The sequence below is a fragment of the Callospermophilus lateralis genome, chromosome 10 (genome assembly GCF_048772815.1).
Source record: "Callospermophilus lateralis isolate mCalLat2 chromosome 10, mCalLat2.hap1, whole genome shotgun sequence".
Taxonomy (NCBI): Eukaryota; Metazoa; Chordata; class Mammalia; order Rodentia; family Sciuridae; genus Callospermophilus; species Callospermophilus lateralis.
In genome coordinates this window covers 105697301-105720929 of record NC_135314.1, presented here as the reverse complement: position 1 = coordinate 105720929, position 23629 = coordinate 105697301, and the positions used below count along the sequence as shown (strand labels likewise).

The 23629-nt window shown below is 53.2% G+C and overlaps 1 protein-coding gene across 2 annotated transcripts in view; it reads right to left on the bottom strand.

Moving 5' to 3' along the window:
- Med12l (mediator complex subunit 12L) overlaps window positions 1-20692 on the bottom strand; it is a 269754-nt gene extending 249062 nt beyond the window's left edge. For both annotated transcript variants that reach the window (XM_076867434.2, XM_076867435.2), the window contains exon 1: window positions 20594-20692. In XM_076867434.2, coding sequence (XP_076723549.2) covers window positions 20594-20692 — 99 coding nt within the window. The remainder of the gene's footprint in view (window positions 1-20593) is intronic.
- Between the last annotated feature and the right edge of the window lie 2937 nt (window positions 20693-23629).

Genomic DNA, 23629 nt, shown 5'->3' with positions numbered 1-23629 from the left:
CACGCCATTCCACGCACACTGTCTTTTCAGCCCCTGAGTCTCACCTTGTGCCATTTCCACCCCTGGAGCATAACCATGACGTCGTCTGTGGTTTTCAAACCACAGCTCAGGCCTCCCTTCAAATATCAGGTAATTAAATACAGCACTGTACCAGGTGCTGGAGACCCCACAGCAAGCAGAATTGAAGTATGATGCAGTGCCCAGGAGAAGAGCCGCCCGCTCGGAGGGCAAAGACCACCAATGCCCATCTGGGCAGTCAAACAGGTGTCCCCAGGAAAGAGCTCTGAGTGGGCTCTGATTGCAGAGCAACTAACACAGGAGAGTCCACGTCATGGAAGGCTCCAGCAGTTAGAATAGAGAGAGGCAAAGTTAGTTCTAAGGAGACTGAAGAATTTGGGATGCTACTGTGATTCCCAGAGCAGCCACCAAAAACAAGTAGTAGTATAACTAAACTCTCAATAAGCAAATTAAAATTATAGAGTACAATAATCCAAAGAAAGCAGAAAAGGAAACCCCAAAAACAAATAGTAAAAATGGTACCAATCCCAACCACATCAATCATCACATTAAATGCTGCTTAAATGTCACGGACTAAGATTCCAACTAAAAGGCAAGGCGGCAATTCCTGTAATCACAGCTACTTGGGAAGCTGAGACAGGAGATCACAAGTTCAAATCCAGCCCGGGCAACTCAGCAAGATCTTGTCCCAAAATAAAAAATAAAAAAAGCTGGGGATGTACCTCCACAGGGGAGCACTTTCCCAGAACATACGAGGCCCTGGATTCAATCCCCAATATTTGTCAAAAAAAGAAAAGAAAAGAAAAGAAAGAAATTGTCAGATACATTTTTTAAAAAGGCAAGATCCAACTACATGCTGAACTTTAAGTGTACTTAAACAGATAAATTAGCCAGACATCGTGGCACACATATGCAATCCCAGTGACTCAGAAGTTGAGGCAGGAGGACTGCAAGTTCAAAGCCAGCCTTAGCAACTTAGCAAGGTACTAAGCAACTCAGCAAGTCCCTGACTCTAAAGAAAACATAAAAAGGGCTGGGGATATGGCTCAGTGGTAAAGCAGCCCTGGGTTCAATCCCTGATACCAAAAAATAGAGAAAGACAGACACAGATTGACAGTAAAGGGATGGGAAGATATGTCCCATCCAAACAACGAACACAGTCTGGAGCAGCTCTGGACAGCAGCTATGTGCACACCTTTAAGTCCTGAGGGAAGGGGTGCTCAACAGTCATTGCACCCCGCAATACACTGGGCTTTACCTCCACTCAGAGAAGGAGTGGGCGACACCTGATGGGATTAGATTACACCCACTTGTTTGTTGTAATCCTACCCTATGCCCTTTTTTGAATAGAATATTCAATGGAACAGCCTCCCCCAATAAAACCCGTTCTAGGTGTGCTCTCTCTTTCTTGCCTGCCTTGCCTGCTTGGTGGGAGCTAGGTCAGAGGGGCCATCACAGAACCCAAAGAAAAAGGTAGTTCTCTGTGTGTGATCAGTTCACATCAGCCCAGTTCTCCTGGATTGACCCTGGCTAGCTTAGTCATGTGTCGTGACAGAATACAAGAGGACTGAGGTAGCTACATCAATATCAGATAAAGCAGTCTTCAAGAGGAGGATTATCAGAGATAGAGGGGATCCTCATCACAATAAAAAGGTCACTGCCAGGCACCATGATAACGATTCTTGCTAACGAATCCCCAGCAAAAAGACAAACAGAGGAGAGGCTTGTATAAAGTCCACTGGGCTTTTGGAAAAATCAAAGAAAGGCTACTGTCCAGAATGAGCCTGAAGCAGGAAGAGGAGGAGCTACATAGGGTCCTGCAGGCCATGTGAAGGACACAGTCTTTACCACAGCAACAGCACAGGCATTATGCAAAGAGACAAAGTCACCCAACTTGACTAGGTCTCCAGCACAGACAACTAGAAGCCTCTGAGGAAGCAGGGCACAGCCTCTGACTCAGCCTCCAGAAAGCAACCAACCCAGGACATGCAGAGCACCTGGGGAGGGCCTTGCAGACACACACCAGTGGGCAGAACTGAGTCCCCAAAAAGATCCATCAGAGTCCTGACCCCCATACCTGTGAGCAAGCCTTACCTAGAAGAGTGTTTGCAGACGTAATCGGGTCAAGATGGAGTCAGACCCAGCTAGGGTGCATTCATCTAGTATGGCTGACGTCCTTATGAGAAGAGGGACAGACAGTAGCATGAAGACAAGGCTGAGACTGGAGTTAAGTAGCCACATGTCATAACTGGACCACCGGAGGAAGCACAGAGGACCTCCCCGGGAGGGGGACCAGGGCCTGCCAACCCACTAGTCTCAAGCTTCTAGTCCCCACACCTGTGAAAGCACATCCCCACCATTCTCCCCATCCTGTCTGCGGAGCCCAGGGTTCAGCAGACCCAGGAAACCAACCAGACACACAGGAAAAGGAACACTTCATTCTAACCCTCAGGGCAACACTGCCCCTAAAATAAAGATCCAGGTCATCTGGCAGCAGCGCAGAGACCATTGCTGTGTCACAAGAAGTGACTCCAAAGAAGGGTCTAAGGAGTTTCTGGAGAGAAGGGGGAACTCTACTCAGGAGCAGTGGCATCCGTGCACAGGTGAGGGAACGTGCAAGACCTTGTCCCAAAATAAAAAATGTGCATGCGCCAGTCGGAGGTACAGACGGGTTTCTTTAGGAACTAGACCCACATTCAAGGGAGAAACCTCGAGAGTGAGAAACCCCTTTCAGGGTTGCTGGCTCTTCTTTAAAAAACACCTGTAGAGGGGTGGGTGCTGTGGGCGCCATGAACAGGGGCTGAGCACGCAGAGCACGCAGAGCACGCAGAGCACAGACCCTTAGCCAAGAGCAATGACGGTGAGGAGCAGGTGGGTCTCACCGTCACTGGGCAAGGAACCACAGCTCTGGGAGTGGGCGTCCCCCAGTGGGCCTGGGCCACACCCCCTGAAACCCAATCCCTTGCCTCAGAAAAGAGGGTTTCAGGAGTGCCCTCTCTCTGCCTGCCTCTCTGGCCTTCTCTGTGGGAGCTGAGGAGGAGCCATCGCTGAACCCTAAAAAAGGAATTTCCTATCTCTGTGTGGCTATTTAGTATCCAGCCCAATTCACCTGGAGTGACCCTGACAGATTGAATCCCCGGTCATGGCAGGTGGGTATGGGAAGACAGCAGTCTGGTGACCTAAAGTCGGGTTCTAGTGGGTGGTCCCTCTCAAGATTTTCAGGCTGAGCTGGTCTTTAGAAACTGAGCAGCAGGTAGCTCTGAAAAGTCCTCTAAATTATACGTTTCTTAAAAGGGCATCTCTCTCTTTAGTTAATGCATTCATTGGGGGTTTAATTAACAGTGCCCAGGCAGAGTTACAAATTTCCCAGGAACCTGGGAGCTCTAGGCCTAGGAAAACAGAGAGCTTCTGGAGCGACAGGCCTGGAAATCACCCGCAACTTCTGACTTAAGACCTTATTTCCCTTCCCTTCGCCTCCTTTCTGCCTGGGTTTCCAGGTTCTTCCATCCTACCTCCACTGCCCTCCACATCAGAGGAGAAAAACTATAGCACCAAGCCCTGCGAGCAGACACCCTGGCCGGGCAGCGCAGCAACAACACCTGCCCTCCAGCTCCAGTGGCTACGCCTAGCGGGTCTTGGGTGCATCTGAGGAGTCTTTAAAAGGCATTCTGCAGCCAAGATAGCTGCAGAATGAGAATGACGCCAGCCTCCTCAGGAGGACAAAAGGCAGGGCCAAACCGACTTGGGGGCAGCAGGGCTCCCCTAAGAGGCCAGCTGGTCCCTCCCCCATCCCTGCCAACGGCTCTGACACCAGGCCACACGTGCACAGAGGCCACACCTGAGTCAGCCCTCAACCTCCACCACCCATCCACCACAATGCTGCTGCTCAGCCCCTCCACACCCTGCCTGCAGCATCCCAGGCTAACAGTGGGGACCCCGTACGAAACCAGAGGACGCAAGCTCAACACAACACAGTAAGAGTTGTCCTCACAGCGACCTGCAGCAGGCAAAAGGGAAAATAATAGTCATGGTACCGAGAGCAGCACTCCATGCCCATCCTCCTGACAGCCACGTGCCCGGGCAGAGTGGGAAACAGGCTGAGTGGGCAGAAGGGCAGGGTGGGCAGGCAGCCACGCCAGAGCCAGGCCCAAGAGGGCCCGATGTGCTGCTCTGCAAGACAGAGGGTTCCAGAAGGGCACAGCCTGCTCTGGACAAGCCCAGCCTAGAGTGCAGGGGCTTCTGTGAGATGGAGACCAGCCTCCTACTCCACATGCCCATGGCAACAACAGGGGAGAAGGGCACATGCTGCAGAGTCACTGGCACATGCCAACCACTTTAAAAAAAGGACTGTGGCGTGGCTGGAATGTGGTCTTCTGTACAGCCAGCACAGAGAGCAGCAACCTGCACATGCTGGGCACTCGGAACCCTTCCAGGGTGGCAACACAGGCCCACCAGGACTGCTGGGCACACCTGGGAGCGCTGCGTCCTGGGTCCCAGTCAGAGGTGGCCCAGCCAGGCTGGCTGTTCCTCTAGGCCACTTTCAGACAGGAGATCTTTGTCTCAGTGATAGCTAAGTGTGGCCCAGTTACCCTACGTTCCATGCCCATCTAGATGACTCCATCCATTAGTTCATATTCAGACCCCACTCGATGCTCGTCCTCAGCCCATACCAAGCACCTGGAAGTGGCTCTCAGGTACATCCCAGAAGAACACCAGAACTTTCAGACCTCACATTCATATAGCAGAACAGGGAAGTGAAGTGTCTACTGGCCCTGCCCAGGACACTATCTAGGGCAGCCCACCACTAGGGTTGCCACCACAGCACCTCCACAACGCAGTCTCACCAGGTGAATTCTACCTGCAAATGACGCCCCACCCAGCACCTGGAGCCAGTATGCAAGGGGACCTGAATAAGGAGAGGAAGGAAGAGCCCACTTCCACTCCCCTCAGCCTGCCTCCTCCCACTTCCACTCCCCTCAGCCTGCCTCCTCCCACTTCCACTCCCCTCAGCCTGCCTCCTCCCACTTCCACTCCCCTCAGCCTGCCTCCTCCCACTTCCACTCCCCTCAGCCTGCCTCCTCCCACTTGCCCCTCAGCCTGGCTCCTCCTACTTGCCCCACAGCTTGGCTCCTCCCACTTACCCCTCAGCCTGCCTCCTCCCACTTACCCCTCAGCCTGCCTCCTCCCACTTACCCCTCAGCCTGGCTCCTCCCACTTACCCCTCAGCCTGGCTCCTCCCACTTGCCCCACAGCCTGCCTCCTCCCACTTACCCCTCAGCCTGCCTCCTCCCACTTACCCCTCAGCCTGCCTCCTCCCACTTACCCCTCAGCCTGCCTCCTCCTACTTGCCCCACAGCTTGGCTCCTCCCACTTGCCCCACAGCCCGGCTCCTCCCACTTACCCCTCAGCCTGCCTCCTCCCACTTACCCCTCAGCCTGGCTCCTCCCACTTACCCCTCAGCCTGGCTCCTCCTACTTGCCCCACAGCCTGGCTCCTCCCACTTGCCCCACAGCCCGGCTCCTCCCACTTACACCTCAGCCTGCCTCCTCCCACTTACCCCTCAGCCTGCCTCCTCCCACTTACCCCTCAGCCTGCCTCCTCCTCTTTACCCTTCTTCCCTTTCCACACCTGTAGCCCCGCCCCACGGGGAGCTGTGAGGGAAAAGCTGAGGACAGTTTCTCCTTCTTGCTGTTGCTGGTAGAGGTTCTGTTCGCTTGTTTTAGCTCCGCTGTTCAAGAAGCAGAGGCATATGCTATATTTGAGTCAAGGAGACCGTTTCCCCAGCAGCCCCAGGGCCACTAGCTAAACAGCCTCCCTGTGGGCACCTCTGGGCCTCCATCCTTCTTATTTCCAGGAGGCCCTCACTGCCTCGCCGACAGCACTCCAGCAAACTTCCTGGCAACTCTGGCCATGAATAGCCACCCAAGCAACCACAGAGAGGCCGGAAGCAAGTACTAAGGGCAGCTTCTAAGCATGGACAAGGGGTAAACCAGAGCTCCAGAGGCCTCCCCGTACTAAGGCCATCAGGTGGACTGGTGGATGCCAACCAAGGGGCGTGGGAAGGTGGAGTCTGAATGTCCACACCTCCTCTGAGACTCTGTGATGATTCAAATGCCTGCCTGTCACTAAACTGGGCACAGCACTGTGTGACTGGGTCCTCAAGCAACAGGACGTGCCATTCTCGCTCAGCAGTGCCCCAAGAACACGGCCCTCTTCACCCTCCTCTCTTCCTACACTTCCTTGGGCAAATCTGTCACCACTGCCAATGCCTCTCAGGTCCTATTTAAAGGCCCGATCAGTGGGGCTCTTTTCCTTCATGCTTTGGTGACTGCAGCCTCCTCCCTCGCAGCCTCCTGGACTCCGCTGTCCCCCCACGCTGGATTTATTAGGCATGAGCTAGTGCGACAAATCTAACAGAGGAGTCACGTGCTCACCACCGCCCCCAAGGCCCAGCCTGCCAGCTCCACGAGGCTGCTCTGGCCAGCACCCTCTCCCCTGCCTCCCCGCACCCTCCAGGGACACCTGCAACCCCCGGGCTCCTCCTGAACTCTATATGCACCAGCTTCAGCCTTGCTACCCACGGAGGAGCCTGGGCAGCGTCAGCTGGGAAGCCCACCCCAACTCCAGCCCGAGGGGGCAGACAATCTGGTGCGAGTTAGGTGCTTTCCTGTGCCCAAAGCTCTCCCTGGTGAACAGGAGACAGCCACAGCACCACCTCAGAGGAGAATCAGGCAGACCCAGCACTGGGGACAGCCCGCACCTGGAGAATGGGGACTTCACACACTGTGCTGAACTCCCAGCAGGGTCATCGTTCTAAAACTGGTAATTAAAACTAATGTACTGGTCATCTTAAAATCGCTTCATGAGAGTCAATGGACCAGACACGAACTTGTAGCGCAGTCTGTTCAGAATGTGGGTTAAAACTGTCACTAGTCCCAGGAAAACACCGGCACACGAGTGTGTGAAATCCCCTACAGCAATGTGACATCGCCACCACATGCAAGCCACACTGCGCTCCCAGTCATTCATTTCTACCATATATTTATGTCACTCTGCAACAGACTGAAAATTAATTTTAAAAACACTGGTCCTTCTCCATGGTTATTCTAAGCAGCATCATCCCAGAGGGGCAGGGAGCAGGTGTCTATTTCTTTTCTACACCCCCAGAGCACCTCATGGCGGGGGGTACCCGGCAAGGACTGAACAGATGAAAACACAGTTTCAGAGACACGTTGATTATCAAATGACCTCAGAGCAGAATTCACGTGAGTGGCGTCTTTAGTTCACAAAGAATCTTGGAAACGGAGCTGACAGCCGGTCCAAAACTGACCCATGAGTAAAAACAACTCTGACCCCAGAAATATTTTCCATACTATCTACTGACTTAGCACTGTGTAGAGCTTTACTAAAAATAAACAAATAAAAACCTAAGCAATGTCAATATTGACCTTCCCTGCAGGACTCTGGAGTGGGACAGATACGGCGCTGCCATGGGCAGTCCTGGAAGATGCTCCATGCCCTCAGGTCATCCGGCACCCAAGACACCAGCCACACTGCAGACCCTGCAGACCACAGCCCGCCACTCCCGCAGGGGGCCCTGAGGGCCTGCATCTCAGCAAGCTCAGCAGACAGACATCCATGATGAGCAATGCCTGGGAAAGGGAACAGCAAATTCCACCAGATCTTAACTGAGAGCGAGGTGGTGAGACAGAGCGGGGCTCTGGAGGTGGGTGGAGGCTGAGCTGATCAGAGGACTCAGGGAAGGGGGGCCCAGAGTGGAAACCTTGCAGTCCATCCCAGGGCCAGGTCAGCCTCCCCCCACCTCTGGGCTCCCACTCCTCTCTCCACCATCCTAACAGCCACAGCCTTTCCCAGGTCACGGATTCCATGCACACTCGCCCCCCTCCCTGAACTCTGGGCAATTCCTGGAAAACAGGGCACCTCTCTCCAGACCCAAGGACACACCCTCCGCATTGCCCCCCCTACACACACACACACACACACACACACACACACACAAGCCTCTTCACGACCTAGGTCTCCACCCAAGGTCCTCAGCAGTGAGTGAGGACAGGGTCTGACACGTCCTAGAGTCCCACTCCCTGGGCCAGGTCCCGACTTAGTGGGTCTCTGATCACCATTTCCTGAGGACAGTTGCTGCCCCGGTGGCAGACCCAGCAATTCATATCACCAACCCCTCCGCACACCTGACCTTCCCCAGCCCCTGACTCCCAGTGGGGATTAAAGAGACCTGGCCCCTGTCATGGAACTAACACTGGCTGCGGGGGGCTGGGGGCGGGGCCCAGCAAGCCCCGGGGCACCAGGGGAAGAGGAGCAGGACAAGGGCAGCAGCATCCACATGTGCAAAGGTCCTGAGGAGACAAGCTGTCTCACAGATGGAGCCCACCGAGTGTGAACCACCCCTTGGGACTCCACTTCCCCCACTGGTGACCCACAGGTGTCCCAGGTCCATCCCTGAAGTCCCGTTTCTCAGGGCCAGCCAGCTCCTCAGCTTTGCACTCTCTCGGAGGGTGACCACAGATGCGGCTCCAGTCACCCAGAACCACTACACCCCACAGGCAGAGCTTGAGCTTCCACTAACACATGTCAACCTGACTCTACAGAGGATTCTCCAACGAAAACACTCAGCCAGAAACTCCCGAGTTCCTCCCTTTGCACTTTCCCCACACTTGTGGAAAAAAATTCAATTCCCCCACTCCCTGGGGCAATTTGATCTGGAAAGCAGCATCGACCGACCTACAGAACTGTCTAAGGCAAGGCCCCCAAGTCCAAGTCCACTGGGTTCTGGAGGCCTTAGCTCATCTGAGGTCTGATTTTCTTCACGTTCTCCAAGCAGAACAACTTATCGCAACAGGAGGAATACAGGACCAGACACAGAAATCCAGACGGTAAGGAGCTTCCCATGGAGGAGAATAAACCCAGGAATGAGCCCACACATCTGCAGCCACATGATTCTCCACAGAGCCTGAGAACATCGCGGGGAAAGGCAGCCTCCTCCACTCGTGGTGCCCGGAGGCCGGAGCCTAGCCCTGCCTCTCACCATGTGCAAAGATCAACACAAATAGATCCGAGATCTCAATGCCAGACACGGACCTGTAGCCACCAGAGGAAAGCAAGGAAGAAGGGCTGGGTACTGCCACAGGCAGGACTTCCCAGCAGGACTCTGAGAACAGCAGAACAGAATGGACCAAGGGAATCACTCCACATCAAAAGGCTTCTGCAGAGCAGAGGAGACGGTGGACAGTGAGGACCCAACCTTCGGGGCAGGAGGAGATCCCCACCCACCCTTCACCTGACACAGGCATAACATCCAGAACACAGAAAGAACACAAAACATAAGACCAAAAGGACAAGTAGCCCAACCAATAAATGGACAAATGAAGTGAAAAGATGCTTCCTGAAGTGCAGATGGCCAGTAAGTACGCAGAAAAATGCCCGACATCAGGAGAAGGCAGTCAAGAATACATGAGTTTCCGAACGCCTCTCCCCAGTCAGCAAGAACATAAAAAGCAGCAACTGCTGGTGAGGACCGGAACATAAATCAGTGCCGTCAGTGTGGAAAGGAGCACGGAGGTGCCTCACAACACTAAAACGGGCACCACCACGCCATCACCAGCTGCCCCTCCCAAGACAGCGCCCAAGAAAGACACTCAGACACCGTGGTTACCACGACACCGTCCAAAACAGCCAGCTGCGGAGGGGCCGGGACGCCCAACAGCAGGGGAATGCAAGAAGAAGATGGGGTCCGTTCCCACCCTGGAGTATTACTCAGCCACAAAGAAAAACAAAATGCTGGGCTGGGGATGTGGCTCAAGCGGTAACGCGCTCGCCTGGCATGCGCGGGGCGCTGGGTTCGAACCTGAGCATCACATAAAAATAAAATAAAGATGTTGTGTCCACCGAAAACTGAAAAATAAATATTAAAAAATTCTTTCTCTCTCTTTAAAAAAAAAAAAAAAATGCTGTCGTGGGCAGGAAGATGGATGGGACTGGAGATCATCCCGTTAAAAAAAATAAGCCAGACTCTCAAAGACAAGGGTCCCATTTTTCTCTCACATGTGGGATCTGGAGGGAATGTTGGGACAGGGATTAAAGTGCGAGGCCCTAAGCAACTTAGGGAGACACTGTCTCAAAATAAGGCTGGGGACGTGGCTCAGTGGTTAAGCGCCCCTGGGTTCAATCCCCAATACCAAGAAAAAAAAAATTCAAGTAGAAGAGGATCATCTGGGAAGGAGACAGGGATGGGGAGAGTAAGAGAAGGCAGAAGGGAGGTTACATACACGGATGGAAACATCAAATGAAACCCATTATTTTGTACAACTAATAGGCACTAACAATTTTAAGTTTTGCAAAAATATTAATGCCACTCTTTTTCACTAGTTTTTTGGGTTTTAGGAAAAAAAATATATTTTTTTATAAAAAAAATTTTAACATGAAATTGGTTTTGTTATTTTTAAATGAATTAATGTATATATCCAAAATTTGTTTTAATTTCTAACACACTGAATATTGAGAAATACAAACTCCATAAACAGAGACTCACAAGGATGCTCAGTGCTTAAGACGAGCAGAGGGTCCCAGGGCAGAAAGTATGGGAACCACTGTCCTCAGCTATAGATATGAAACATCCCTGCAGGTATCCCTCACTCAGCTCACAGTACCCTCCAAATAACCTTCCCCCAAATACTTCCCCCTGCAACTTCCCAAGCTTCCCAGCCCTACAGGCCAAAAAACAAATAAAAACAAAGAATCCACATCAAATCCCAGGTGGGATCATCAGGATTATTCAAGCAGGCCCTAAACTCAATGGCTGCTGTCCTTCTGAGAGAAGCCCCAGGGCAGTGGACACCAGAGAAAGAGCTGATGCTGGTGTGGCAGAGGTCAGAGAAGGCAGAGGACCCAGGGAGCCACCAGAGGGGAAGAGAAAAGGAAGATCCCATCCGGCCTTCCCAGGGAGCGGCCTCAGCACCTGGACTCGGGGATCCAGCCTCCAGGACAGAAGAGAGCTTCCTGGCAGGCCACTCAGCTGGTCATTTGCAACAGCAGACCCAAGAAATGAGCCACTTGCCCCAGGCCTGAAGGCCAGTGACTACTGGCAGGTCAGTCCTGCCTGGGTGACCCCCAGAGCTACCATCTCCTCAAGTTGCGACCCCCTTTGTCACCTTAGATCTCACTCATTGGATGGAGCCTATTAGACCATAACATCCTCGCGGGCTCACAGAGACCCCCAAGAGGTCCCACCTTCCTTTCCAAGCCCCCCACACCACACTCAGTCTGCAGCCAGGCCAACCCCCCTGAATTAATCATTTCCTTCCGTCCTCAGCCACACCCCACATGGCCTCCTACCAAGGCCAGGCTCCTCACTGGTCCCCTGGGTTTTCCTCCGGCTTCTCTCTAGGAGAACCGGAAACACTGTATTCCTCTGCAAACCCACCCTCCGCCACCGTCCACTCACCTCCCCACCACTGGGCAGAAGGTCAGCAGCCAGGCTCCCACTGGAGGCCAGCAAGCCACCCCCTATGCCGGAGCTCCCAGACACTGCCGATGTGCAGGGGAGAGAGGGACAGAGCACCCCTGTGGAAAACCACCCGGACAGGCACTCAGGCCCCTCTCCTGCTCCAGGTGCTCTGGCGTCCGTCCCTGAAGATGACCCAGGTGTCACCAGGCTCTGTGCTGGAAGCCAGGGACCCAGCAGGAGATGAGAGATGGTGTCCTGTCCTCATTAGGCCAGGCTGGCACAGGGCCTGCAAGGTGCTCTGTGTCACTGCTGAATGACAGTCTGCCTGCCATACGAACACGTGATCATGAGTCCCTCAAAACATGATAAATAAAAGCCAGCAGCTACGCTCTTTCTGCTCTCAGGCCAGAGTGCTGCACGACTCCACGTGCACTGGCGTCGAGTGAGGCTCCCTGGACTGGGCGGCTGGTGCAGCCTGTGCAGGGACGTCTCCCCCAGTGGGTGCAATCTTCTACACTGGCGCTGCAGAGGGGCAGTCCCCAGCACACTCAGGGCCAACGCCAGAGCTCTCCCCAGAGGCTGGACTGAGGGGTGGGAACTCCCGCAGAAAAGCACAGTATGAGAGTGCCTCAGCTTCTAGAGCCCGCTCCCCTGCCCAGCAGAAGCCACACCAGACCTGGTGAGCACACACTACGTAGTGCCACACACTACGCCCCCTGTGCTGGGAAACCTTAGCAGAGAGGGCACTGGCACCGTGGTGCACACCTGTGATCTCCTCCACGCAGGAGGCTGGGGGTGGGAGGACCACAAGTGTGAGGCCAGCCTGGGCAACTTAACAAGACCCTGTCTCAAAATCAAAAACTAGGGCTGGGGTTGTGGCTCGATGTAAAGCGCTTGCCTAGCATGTGTGAGGCACTGGGTTTGATTCTCAGCACCACATATAAACAAGTAAACAAAATAAAAGTCCATCAACAACTAAAAAAAATTTAAAACTAAAGAACAGAAGATGTAGCCCAGTGGTAAAGTGCCCCTAGGTTCAATCTCTGTACTGGAAAAAAAAAAAGAAAACAGAAGAAATAAAAACCTAATTTGTAGCATTTGCCCATTTCCTTGGTTTGTGCTGAACTCTCACTGCACAGAGGCCTTCGAGCTGCCAACGTGAGATCAACCAGCTCACAAAACTGTTGACATTCTAACAATCAGCTAGAACGAGCCTGCTCTGGCCACCCCAGAATTCATATCTGATGCTTGATAAGAACTTAAGTTTACAATACTCCTCAGTCATTAAAACACTCTTCATGATCTAGTATTATTCTCCCACCTACATGATGGTCCCAACACACCTGGCAGCACCCCTGGGGCACAAGTGTGGTGTCCACGCCCCATGAGACCCTTCTGCCTACCTGCAGATATAGGGGCTCTGGGCTGGCTTAGAACTTATGCAATCATGGGTGCAAGGGCAGGCAGCGCAAGTGCCTGTTTCCTGGACGGATGGCTGAGGCAGGCGGCTCTCTCGAGCCCAGGAGCTCAAGGTCAGCTTCCTGGGCCAACAGTCAGGACATTTCAAAACAAAAAAAAGGAAAGGAGAAAAAACAACAACAAAGACCCATTCCTGCAAACCCAATCAAGGTTATGTAACAATTACTCTTAAGTTACTTCCTCCAAGGGCCAAAGTGCTTACTGCATGTTTATGGGCACAGCTTGGAATGCAGATTAGCACAAAGAAAATAGAAATCATTCCTGACCCCATGACTCAGTGCTCCAGCACACTCCCCAGAGTCAGAGTGCAGATCAGTGGGACCTCTAAGAGGTCATCAGGACTTGAGGGCTCACTCACGAAAAGCCCTTGTTGCTACCTCAGGAGGCCAAGCCTGGCCCTCTCCCGTCCCTGTGCACCTCGATGATGTAGCAGGAAGGCTCTGAACAGATTCTGGGACCCCGATCCTGAACACCCCTCCACCCACCTCCAAAACTATGGGAAATAAATCTCATCTTCTCAAAAACTGGGAAATGAAAATCACCTTCACCTACACACTGCCAAGTCCTTGGTCTGTGGTTGCAGTCTACAACACCCAGCGGCAGTGCCTGTCTACACGTGGCAGCTGATCCCTCCAGAAAAAGCGGACACGTGTGTTTCAGGGAGAAATCGGGGTACTTTAGGACCGACTGACATTTCTTCCTTATTATGTAAATTTTCCTAGACAGAGAAACAGTAACAGCATCTTAAACCCCCGTCACCCTCACCAGCTTCAGAAGTTAAGTTACCTAGAGAGTGGAAAGCACAGCACTTCCAGAGGGCCACTCCGCCCCAGGCTGCTCGGCTCCAGCAAGCCCACCTTCCACTCTACCCAGACTTGGCAGCTTGGCCTCACATGGCAAGTGACCCTGCAGCCGAACACCACAAAGTTCTCATTCCGCTTATCCCACATCTCTACACTGGTCTGTCCTCCGCACTGACCTGCGCACCCACCTTTGGTAATACCACCCACTGGCTCAAGGAAACCCTCGGACTCTTCATGCCCAGCCTCTCCTACCTCGTGACTCTGCGCCAACCTGCACGCCTGACTCACTCTGAGGTCCTCTGGCTTCCTAAAAGTCCCACTTCCTCCCCCAGGGAAACATCGCCCAGCTAAAGCTCACAGGTACACACAGTGACAGCCTTACCATAGTCCCCAAAGAGCCCAGCTGAGAACCCAGGCCCCAAACAAACCCCACAGCCCTGACAGGTCCAAACAAGGGCTTGTGGGACAAAGCCAGACCTGCTCTTCCAGGCCAATGTAGCCATGCCACCTGGGAGGAGGCGCCTGCATGTGGGCCATTGCCCAGGTGTGGACCTCTGCTCTGCCGCCAGCCATTTCCAGCTTAAAAACAAACTTCAGCTGGGAGCCACACTTATCAGGACAGAAGGAGTAAAGTAGCTGAGCTTATCCATATCACCCAGTACCAAGAGGGACCAAGACTTCAAACAGCCTGTTATCCAAAAGATTCTAACACACCAGCCGTGGGCAGCAGGCAGGAAGATGCAGGAAGCCCACCTACAGGTTTTTCTACAGGTAAGGACACAGCTAAAGCAGAGGTACTCAAGGTGTGATTAGCAATCACCTGGACAGGCTGTTTAAAATGCAGATTCCTGAGCTCCTCCCACTCTGACCCAGCAAGTCTGTGTAGGAGAGAGGCAGACACCTCTGCATTTTTTAATACATTTACTTTATTTATTTATTTTTATGTGGTGCTAAGGATCAAACCCAGGGCCTCGCATGTGCTAGGTGAGTGCTCTACCACTGAGCCACACCACCAGCCCCACACTTGCATTCTTAAGGAGCATCCTAGCAACTCTGTGCAAGTATTACAGACCCTGAGAAATGACCATCAGGTAAGTTCCTCCTCCTCCACCCCAGAATGGTTCAGCAACAACTGTGAGCTGAAGAAGCAGGTCCTCAGACCCAGATTCTGTCCTAAGAGGCACGGGAGGCAGGAGTTCAACAGAGTTGTCTATCCCTCCTTGAACACTGGGATTCAGGAAGCCCTGCACCAGGGGGTCGCACCAAGGCCCTGGGGCCAGGCAATGAATGCATCCCAGATGGGGAGCTGTCACTTGGTCTCCCAGGCAACTGGTCGACCTGTCCTGTCTTCCCAGACAGCTTATCAGTATCATCCCTTAGAAGGAAGCACATTTTTTTTTTACCTCTTTGCACCTCCTCAGCTGTGTACAATATTTTTGTATTAGGAATTTTCAATGCTAATAACAAAGCCAACAGGAGTCACCAAAATAAAACAAGGCCAGGGACAGTTGGTGTTATAAAAACAAGGAGGCTTCCCGGGAGCCCTCTCTGGAACACTTGCAGGGTCATTGCCTTATGCTTGGTACGTGAAGTGCCATGGGTAGGATGCTCACCCTCCTCTTCATCGCCTGCCTTCCTCTTGGGAATGAAAGAAAGCTGCCTGAGGGCAGGGGCTTGGCTGGCGCCTGGGACTAGAATAGGTGCCAGTTCATGAACACTAACACAATGCAGAAAGAACTCATGCACTGGAGGACAGCATCAGAGAGTCTCCCTGTGGGAGAGGCTCCCTGTAGGAGAGGCTCCAAGCTGAGAACCAGGACAGTGACACTGCTGCAGAGGGAGCCAGGCAGGCATAGAAACCAGAACCACTGGGTGCCTGGAGGGAGAGAAGCAGGGGAGCAGGCGCCAGGGGTGCAGGGTGCCTGGGGGTGCCGTCAGAAGTACAGCAGGAGACCCTGGGTGCAGCTAACAGAGGCTGACCTGTCCCCAGCAAGTCAGTGTGGCACCCATGGCCCCACTCTGCAGACACCAGGTCATTCGACCTTCCCAGCCACCCTGTGGAGTGGGAGCAAAGGAGCAGGTGAGGAATGTGACCAAAGGTAGCCAGTGATGGAGCAGAACTCAAGCTGGGCGGCCTGGCTGCAGGCGGAGGCGTGGAGCTGAGCAGGGAGGATGGTGGGAAGTCTGGACATGACTCCAGGAGTGGTTCAGTCACCGGAGGGGACTGGGCCTTCTCACTTGTTCCCTTAGATCTGGGCTGAGAGAGGGCACAACTTCTAAGAAAAACACACCAGGCCCAGGCTGGGCTGGCAAGCTGGGCCTCACAGATGCCTGATCCAGCCCGCCCAGGCAGGGGTGCCCCGGTCCTGCAGGATGCCTTCTCCTCTGGCGATCAAGGTTCTCAAAGTGGGCTCTGGACCAGCTGCAGCAGCACATCACACGGAATCTTGTTAGAAATGAAAATTCCAGGGCCCCACCTCAGACCTCCTGAATCTGAGAGAACCAGTAACCTGGGGATTTGGGTGGTAGTGCTTGTTCCTTTTTCTCTTGTGATGCCGAGTACCAAACTGGGAACTTGCAAGTCAATTTGAGTCCAGCACCCTGCCCCGAGCTGCACTGCAGACCACCAGTGGGGTCTGAAAAAGCCCTCCAGGGAGTGGAAACCACTACCAGGCTGGAAACTAGTGTGGGGCTCATCTCCTACAACACTGCATGGCCGACTCTGGCGCGCAGCACCTGCTCTGCACACCAGGCCATCCTCCCTGGACCAACGGGGCTCCCAACGCCTGATGCCTAGGACCCTTACCACTGCCCCAACTCACTGAATTTCCTGGTCATATTTATGATTCAACTGCTAGGCCTCTTCTGCCCCATGGAAGAATTCCTTTCCTTCCTATGTTGGAGTTTCATTTCACGGTCAGCCTTCTAACCTCAAGGTAGATACAAAGGGTACTAGACTTTTTTCCAAAACCTCTCAGTCACCAGATTTCCTTCTTCATTCATTTATCCCACTTTCATCCATATATTCCAACAAAAATATATGCATTCATCCCTGTCCTCAGGAAATGGTCCCATCAGTGGGAGACAGCAAGATGCAAATATATAATTTCCATGATACACCAGCAAGGCCTGAAGTCCTCAGGCTGAGATAGGGGTGAAGATGGACACGTGCAGGCCTGAGGGGAGTTCACCTCGGCCAATATGTGAGTGCAGAATCTCTGCAGGTTCCACTCTCAGTTCTCGGGCTGGGGTGGCTCAGCGGTAGACCACCTGCCTAGCATGTGGGAGGCCATGGGTCCAGCCCACAACATCATGAAAAAGAAGAAAAGGAAGAGGGGATCAGGAGCACATGAGAGGGAGAGCCCGGTTCAGCCCAGGTAGAATGGCTGAAGAACCAGCCTCCCTGACCCAGGCAGAGACAGCAGAGCAGGGTGGGGCCTAGGAGGTAGATAGGAGTCCAGGAGGAGGACAGACCAGCATATGCAAGGGCCCAGGACAGAGAAAAGTGGGCCTGAGGCCTGAAAGGGAGTCAGGCATGTGGGTAAAACTGGGGAGGATTGAGAGACACATGATGCTGACATGTGGATAAGACGGGAGGGGAAAGGAGGAATCAAGAACGACTCTCACTTTCTTGATTCCCTGTGTTAGATAAAGGCTCAGGCCATTCTGTTTCCACAGGGCAAAGAATCACACAATACCCACCAAGTCCTGAGGGAACACAATCAGGGGGCCAGCAGGGAGGGTGAACTTCCAGCTCTTCCCCAGAAGCTTCTCTACAGGGGGTCCTCATTGAAAGGTCCTGCCCAGTCCCCTGGGAGCCACTTCCAGAACACTCTTGCCACTCTTAACAATGACAATTATGACAAACAGCTACAAATGGACAGCTTCTACTAGGAGGAGTTTCTCACACAAATGTAAGAAAAAATATTCACAACTGTCACAGGTTTCTAAAGAGCACAATTAAACTAATTTATAAATGAGAAGTTATGTAACTCCCCCAGCTGCAAAGATGCTAACCCAGAATTCAAATCCATGGCTGCCCAACTGGGAAGCCCACACTTCCTCCTTTAAATCCACATTCCCACCATGTGGGAAATATCGTCTCTGATGGATGGCAGTGCAGTTTTAGATGCAAAAATGAACTTTCCAAAGTGTTAACAGGTTCTGATTTGAACCCTGCATAATTAACTATTTTATGTGTGTAACAGCAATAAATAAAAAACATGTATATGTGATTGATACAAATTTTACATATACACAGTGCAACAAATTCAGGAAGTCGTACTATAACTGCCTAGCCCAAAAAAGTTTCTTAAAATGCTTAGGGCCGGGAACAGTGGCATATGCCAGTAGTCCCAGCAATTTGGGAGGCTGAGGCTGGAGGATCGAAAGTTCAAGGGCAGCTTTGGGAACTTAGACTCTGACTCCAAAAAACTTAAAATAAAATGTGCTGGGGATGTGCCTCAGTGGTTAAGCACCCCTGGGTTCAACCCCCAGTACCAAAAAAAAAAAAAAAAAGTTAATGTAAAGGAAACATTTGAATAACAATACAGGTGATGCAAGGATAGGGTAGAAACCTTGAGAGAGGCAATATGAACAGTTGAAGCCTAGGACACTGCTCACCAACCACCCAAGAACAGCCAAGCACCTGTCCAATATTGTACCCAAATATGATGCCACACAAAACTCTGCTTAAGAAAGATAAAATATTTGTTGTCTTGGGGGAAGGAAGTAACATCAGGACAGGATTTACAAAAACCCTCCCTAAGGCAGTACTGTTTCTGACATAAATATGGGATTGGCCATCCATCTCAGCTTATTCTCCACTCCCCTAGCTTAAAGCAGTTAAGTTTCACAAGGTTAAAAGGGATATATTAGAAGTCTTTGGCCAGGTGAAGTGGCTCACGCCTGTAATACCATCAGCAAGGGAGGCTGAGGCAAGGGGATCTCTTGAGTTCAAAGCCAGCCTGAGCAAATGTGAGGCACTAAGCAACTCAGTGAGACCCTGTCTCTAAATAAATACAAAATAGCCCTGGGGATGTGGCTCAGTGATCATGTGCCCCAAGTTCAATCCCTGGTATCAAAAAACAAAGGTAGACTTTAACATCACTTTCAGTTTTAGGATTCCACAAAATAACCCCTGAAATTCAAAATTATTCTTTCCAGAATCACAGAGGCCCCAATCCTGAAATGAATGTTGTCCTGAAAAATAAATGCTAAATAAGCCCAGAGAACAACCCAGGCTGCCATCCCATTACTGAGGCATTGCCACCAGTCATACTGCCCTCTGCAAAGATGTGGCAAGACATTACAAAAAGATCTACCAATAAATGCTGTTGTCTCCACCAAAACTTTTAAGAGTTTCCTGCCAGTGATTTTAAGTTAACTTTCTTTACACGCGGTCCTTCATCATATTCTCTATTCTTTCAGTCCCTTAATTATCTTCCTTCTGAGTCAAGGTTACAGGGTGAGGTTATAGGAAGGGAAGAAACCTGCAAATCTCATCAAACTCTCATTTTCTTGTTAAGCCTCTGCTGGGAACCACCTGTGAGACCTTCCCAGCTCCATGTGAACAACTCCACTGACGCCCAAATTTAATGTACTAAGGAGCAACAACTCCTTTCTTGGTTGATTTCTCAGACACATTACTACTAGCACAGTTTTGCCAGAGCTAGCACTCACCCTCCCTCTATTATTAATGAAATAGGCACCTTTATCAAAAAACAAGTCTCAAAACCCCTCCTTGCCTTATTTACAAAGCCTTTGCTGTGAGATCAGGGGGCCTATAAACTTGTAATAGAGGGCTTTTAGATTCACAGAAAGATAAGTTCTGATACTGGTCACCTGTGTTTAGCTGCACAAAACAGAAGATGGGTGGGCTGGCTGGCAAACTCTGAAAGCACAGCTGGGTGGCAGGTGATCCAAAAAAGAAGAAAAAAGGGGGGGGGGGCAAGTCCCTAGGCAAATTGTGTAGCCTAGGGTGATCATTACTCTAACTGGAGAGTTGTTACATAATTACTTGTTAACTCCTGACAAACATACACATAGCTACAAAATGCCATGGTTACCCCACTCATTGAAACTAGTGCACCTGGTGGAAGAAGAGTCAAGGTTTCTCCAATTAATTTCATTCAAAGAAATAAGCAATCCTGGGACCTATTCCCTTCCAAGGTAACTAGTCTGCTTTTACATACACAAAACAGCCTCCAGCAATTAAGCCAATAGCCTGTAGGGACAAAAATCAGTTTCTCCTTAATACTGATTTTTAAAGGGGAGAAGGGATACACAGGTACGTTCATAGAACTAAGTATATTTATCACCTCGATAAAAAACGACTTGCTTTCTAAACTGGAAAATTTGAAAAGGGTCCCTCCCCCCTCCGTCCCTGCTCCGCTGGCGCAAAACGCAAGACCTTAGTGTCGGATGCACTGCATTCCAACATTTTTCAAAAAGTTTACCAGGATTTACCAAAGCGGAGGAGAGAAAAATAAACCAGGCAGAAGCGGAGGAAAGAGAGCAGGAAGGTTTCGGCAGGAAAGAAGCCGGTGAAGCGCCTGGCAGCGCAGTGCCAGGCCCGATAACCGGGAGGCGACCCGGCACCCGGAGAGCGAGCGCCCCAGTGGAGCGCGGGGAATGACAGCCGCCCGGTCTCGGTCGCCTGGGGTCCCCAAGCCCACCAGCCCGGCCCCCGCCTCCAATCCCCCTCTCCGACCCTTCCCCCGCAGCGCCGGCGATGCCCGCTGGGCCAACTTGGCCCCGGGTCAGCGCTGCAGAGCGCGGCCCCAGCAGCTGCGGAGGTCGCCGGCGCCCTTACCTCCTTCTGCTTGGGGTCCTGCGGGTAGACATCGGGCGGCCCGAGCCGGGGGCGCTTCAGCGGTCTCTGCTCATAGCTGAGAAGCCCGAAGGCGGCCATGATCTCTCATGTTAACCGGCGAAATGAATGAGAGTTGGAGCTGGAGCAGCCGCCTCTGAGCACCAGGGAGCAGCACTTTGCAGACAGACTCCCTCTCCCCTCCTCGCTCGCCCGCTCGCTCGCCGTGGCGCTGCAGGCAGGAATAAAGCAGGTTGGATGCTGCCGCTGCCCGGCACGCAGACACGCACTGATGGGGGCAGCCTTCGGCGGGCACCCGGCTGCGCTCGAGCCACAGGACGCACCGCTCGGGCGGCGGCGGGGCTGGAGGTCGGCCAGGGTCCTCCGCGGCGTCTGCCTCCCGTCACCCCCCACCCTGTCCCCAGGGGGAGGAGCAGCTGATGAGAACGTGTGACTTTTTTCACCAATGGACCCAAACCCACCCCATCAGAGCGCAGGATGGAGGTGGGGGAGGGGCACGGGAGGAGAAAAAAAACTTTTCTTGGCGCCTAGGCGGGTGGCTCAAGTGCTAGCCCAGGGCTAGGGTGGCCCTCCTCCCCCGGGAGAGGCTGCCGATCGGCCCGCCCCCGCCCCTCCTCCTCCTTGTCAGGGACCCTTCCCCGCCGCCACGCGCCCCGCAGACCCCGCCACCTGGGCGCAGACCCCGCGGCACGGAAGGGAGGGCGGCTGGGGGTGGGGGAGGCAGAGATGCGGGCGGGAGGAAGCGGCCAGTGCCTCCTAGACGCCCGCCAGGCTCCGGTGGCGCATCCGCGGTTTGGGTCCCCTCGGCGGCTCCCAGCAGGCGCCAAGGAGCACAGCCGGCGGTCTCGGCTGCCGCGGCGGCTGGAGGGGGCCGTGCTCACGGTGGCGCGGGGCCGACTTAACCCTTTGCTGCCCCTCCAGTGGCTGGGAAAGCGGGCCGAGGGGGATGGCTGGGAGCGCCGACGGGGACAGCCAGCCCGCAGGCGTCGCGGGCTGGACCGGGCTGATCCAGCCCGCGCCCTCCCCGGCCGCTGCGCCTCCCCGCCCCCACCCCCAACAGTTTACCTGTTGGTCCCCAGCTAGCGGGCAGGGGCCGCCGCCGGCGGGGGCACTCCAGCGGCCGCAGCCTCCATGGTTCGGGGTGGGAAGGGGAAATTGGATTTTATTTTATTGGTGAGATCTCTGTCTCGCTCGGACCAGCTCCGGGGACGCCGCGAAGTTTGCCACCGATGGGGGCGGCGAGCGACGCCGGCTCGCCGCCGGCGTTCTCGCCCCCACGGCCCGGGAGCGCGAGCTTCCGAGTTGGCGGACGGCGGCGCGGCGGCCGCACTGAGCATGCCCAGCTCGGCGGCCGGACCGCGGAGGAGTTGGCTGCGAGCGCGGCGGGCGCTCCGATCCGCCTCTCCGGGTTTTCGCAGCCGCAGAGCGCGCAGCCCGCGGGCCCTGGCGCCCGAGCTGGCCGTGGTGTGAACCTGGGTGAGGGAGGAGGCGCCCTGGGGACCCCCACCAGGCCTCAGGCTGCGCCCTCCGCTCCGACCTCTCTTGAGGTCGCTGTCACCGTGGCCTGGACCGGAAACCTCACCTGCGCCGAGTGCGCGGATGGAGTGGGAGGCGGCGATCCTCCAGGGGAGACGGTCATCCAGCCCGCCCGCGCTCCTCGCTTGCTTTGGGGGCGTGGGCACCGAGATGCTGGGCCACCTGCCGCGAGTACTGGGAGACCAGAGCCTCCGAGGCGGGCCCGGCCTGTCCTCAGGGACCCCCCGGGAGGATGCGCCCGCACTCGGCCAGGAATGATGGCTGCCATTTATGGGGCCTTCGCCTGGTGTCAGGATCTTGACAGTGGGAATCTGCTTCTTACGTAGGCTTTACAGGACCCTCTTAATGCAGGGAGAAATCGAGTCAACTCGGGAGGTTCAGTGACTAGTTCAGAGCCCCCAAGCTAGCCTGATCTCAAGTTTCTAACCTATCCACCTCTACTTGGAGTTGGAAGCACTGGTTGTCCCACCTGCCCGGACCTAATGGTATCAAGGTCCCCACAGCTTTAGGTATTTCCTGGACTCCTGGTTCCCAGTTTTTCAGAGGATGCATGCAGAATCTAACCTGAAGCCTGGTACACAGGTGCTCAGGAGACCCTGGTTGCATCTGCTGACTAAGTTCAGAGGAGGGAAGGAGGAGGTAGATAAGGGGATACCTGCAAACGGGGTCTGAGGTGAGGCAGGGCGGTAGTTTGGGGCTTCCTAACCCTAACTTCTAGAAAACAATTACCCACCCACCACCTGCAGGCACTTCCCATTGGACTTTCCCACAGTCTCGGGGACTTTAATACTAGAGGAGTAACTTGATGATACCAGCTGTTTTAATACAGGCATCTAATCTAGCTCTCTTGTTTAAGAGATAGGACAGTCTTATTAGTGTCTGACTTTGTTAGGAAAATTATCAAGCATACCAAAGGGTAAGGAAATTATGTAATTGTTGCCAAAACCTTGGTCCTTGTCCCTGATGCCAATCCAATAATGAGAACATGGATTTGAGAAAAAAGGAAGAAGATGGTTTATTGTTTTGCTAGCAAAGGAGAAACACAGGAGACTCTTGTCCCAAAGGCTGTGATTCTGCCCATCTGCTCAAACAGGGGGCTTTTATAGAGGTGATTCAGAGAAAATGAGATTAGGTAGAGGTCAGGGAGAAGTTTAGGAAAAAGAAGATTGGGAAAAAAGAAAAAAAAAAAGTTTCAAAACTACAAGGGATATAGTCAAACCATCAAGTGAAGCCCTGTTACACAATCAACCCTCAGGTCCTCATCTCCCACCTACAATGCTCTACCATTTTTATTACACCTATTTCCCCGCCCCCAATACCTGATAGACACTCCTATTAGGACAGTTTGAATTCATGGTTGCAATGCAGATTCACAACATGGGACCTGGCACATGCTGGGCATTCCAAAAATCCTTGGTAAGAAGGGGAGTGCATTTATGATCTCAACATTAGTGGTACTCCAGGGATACCATGTGGTGCTAC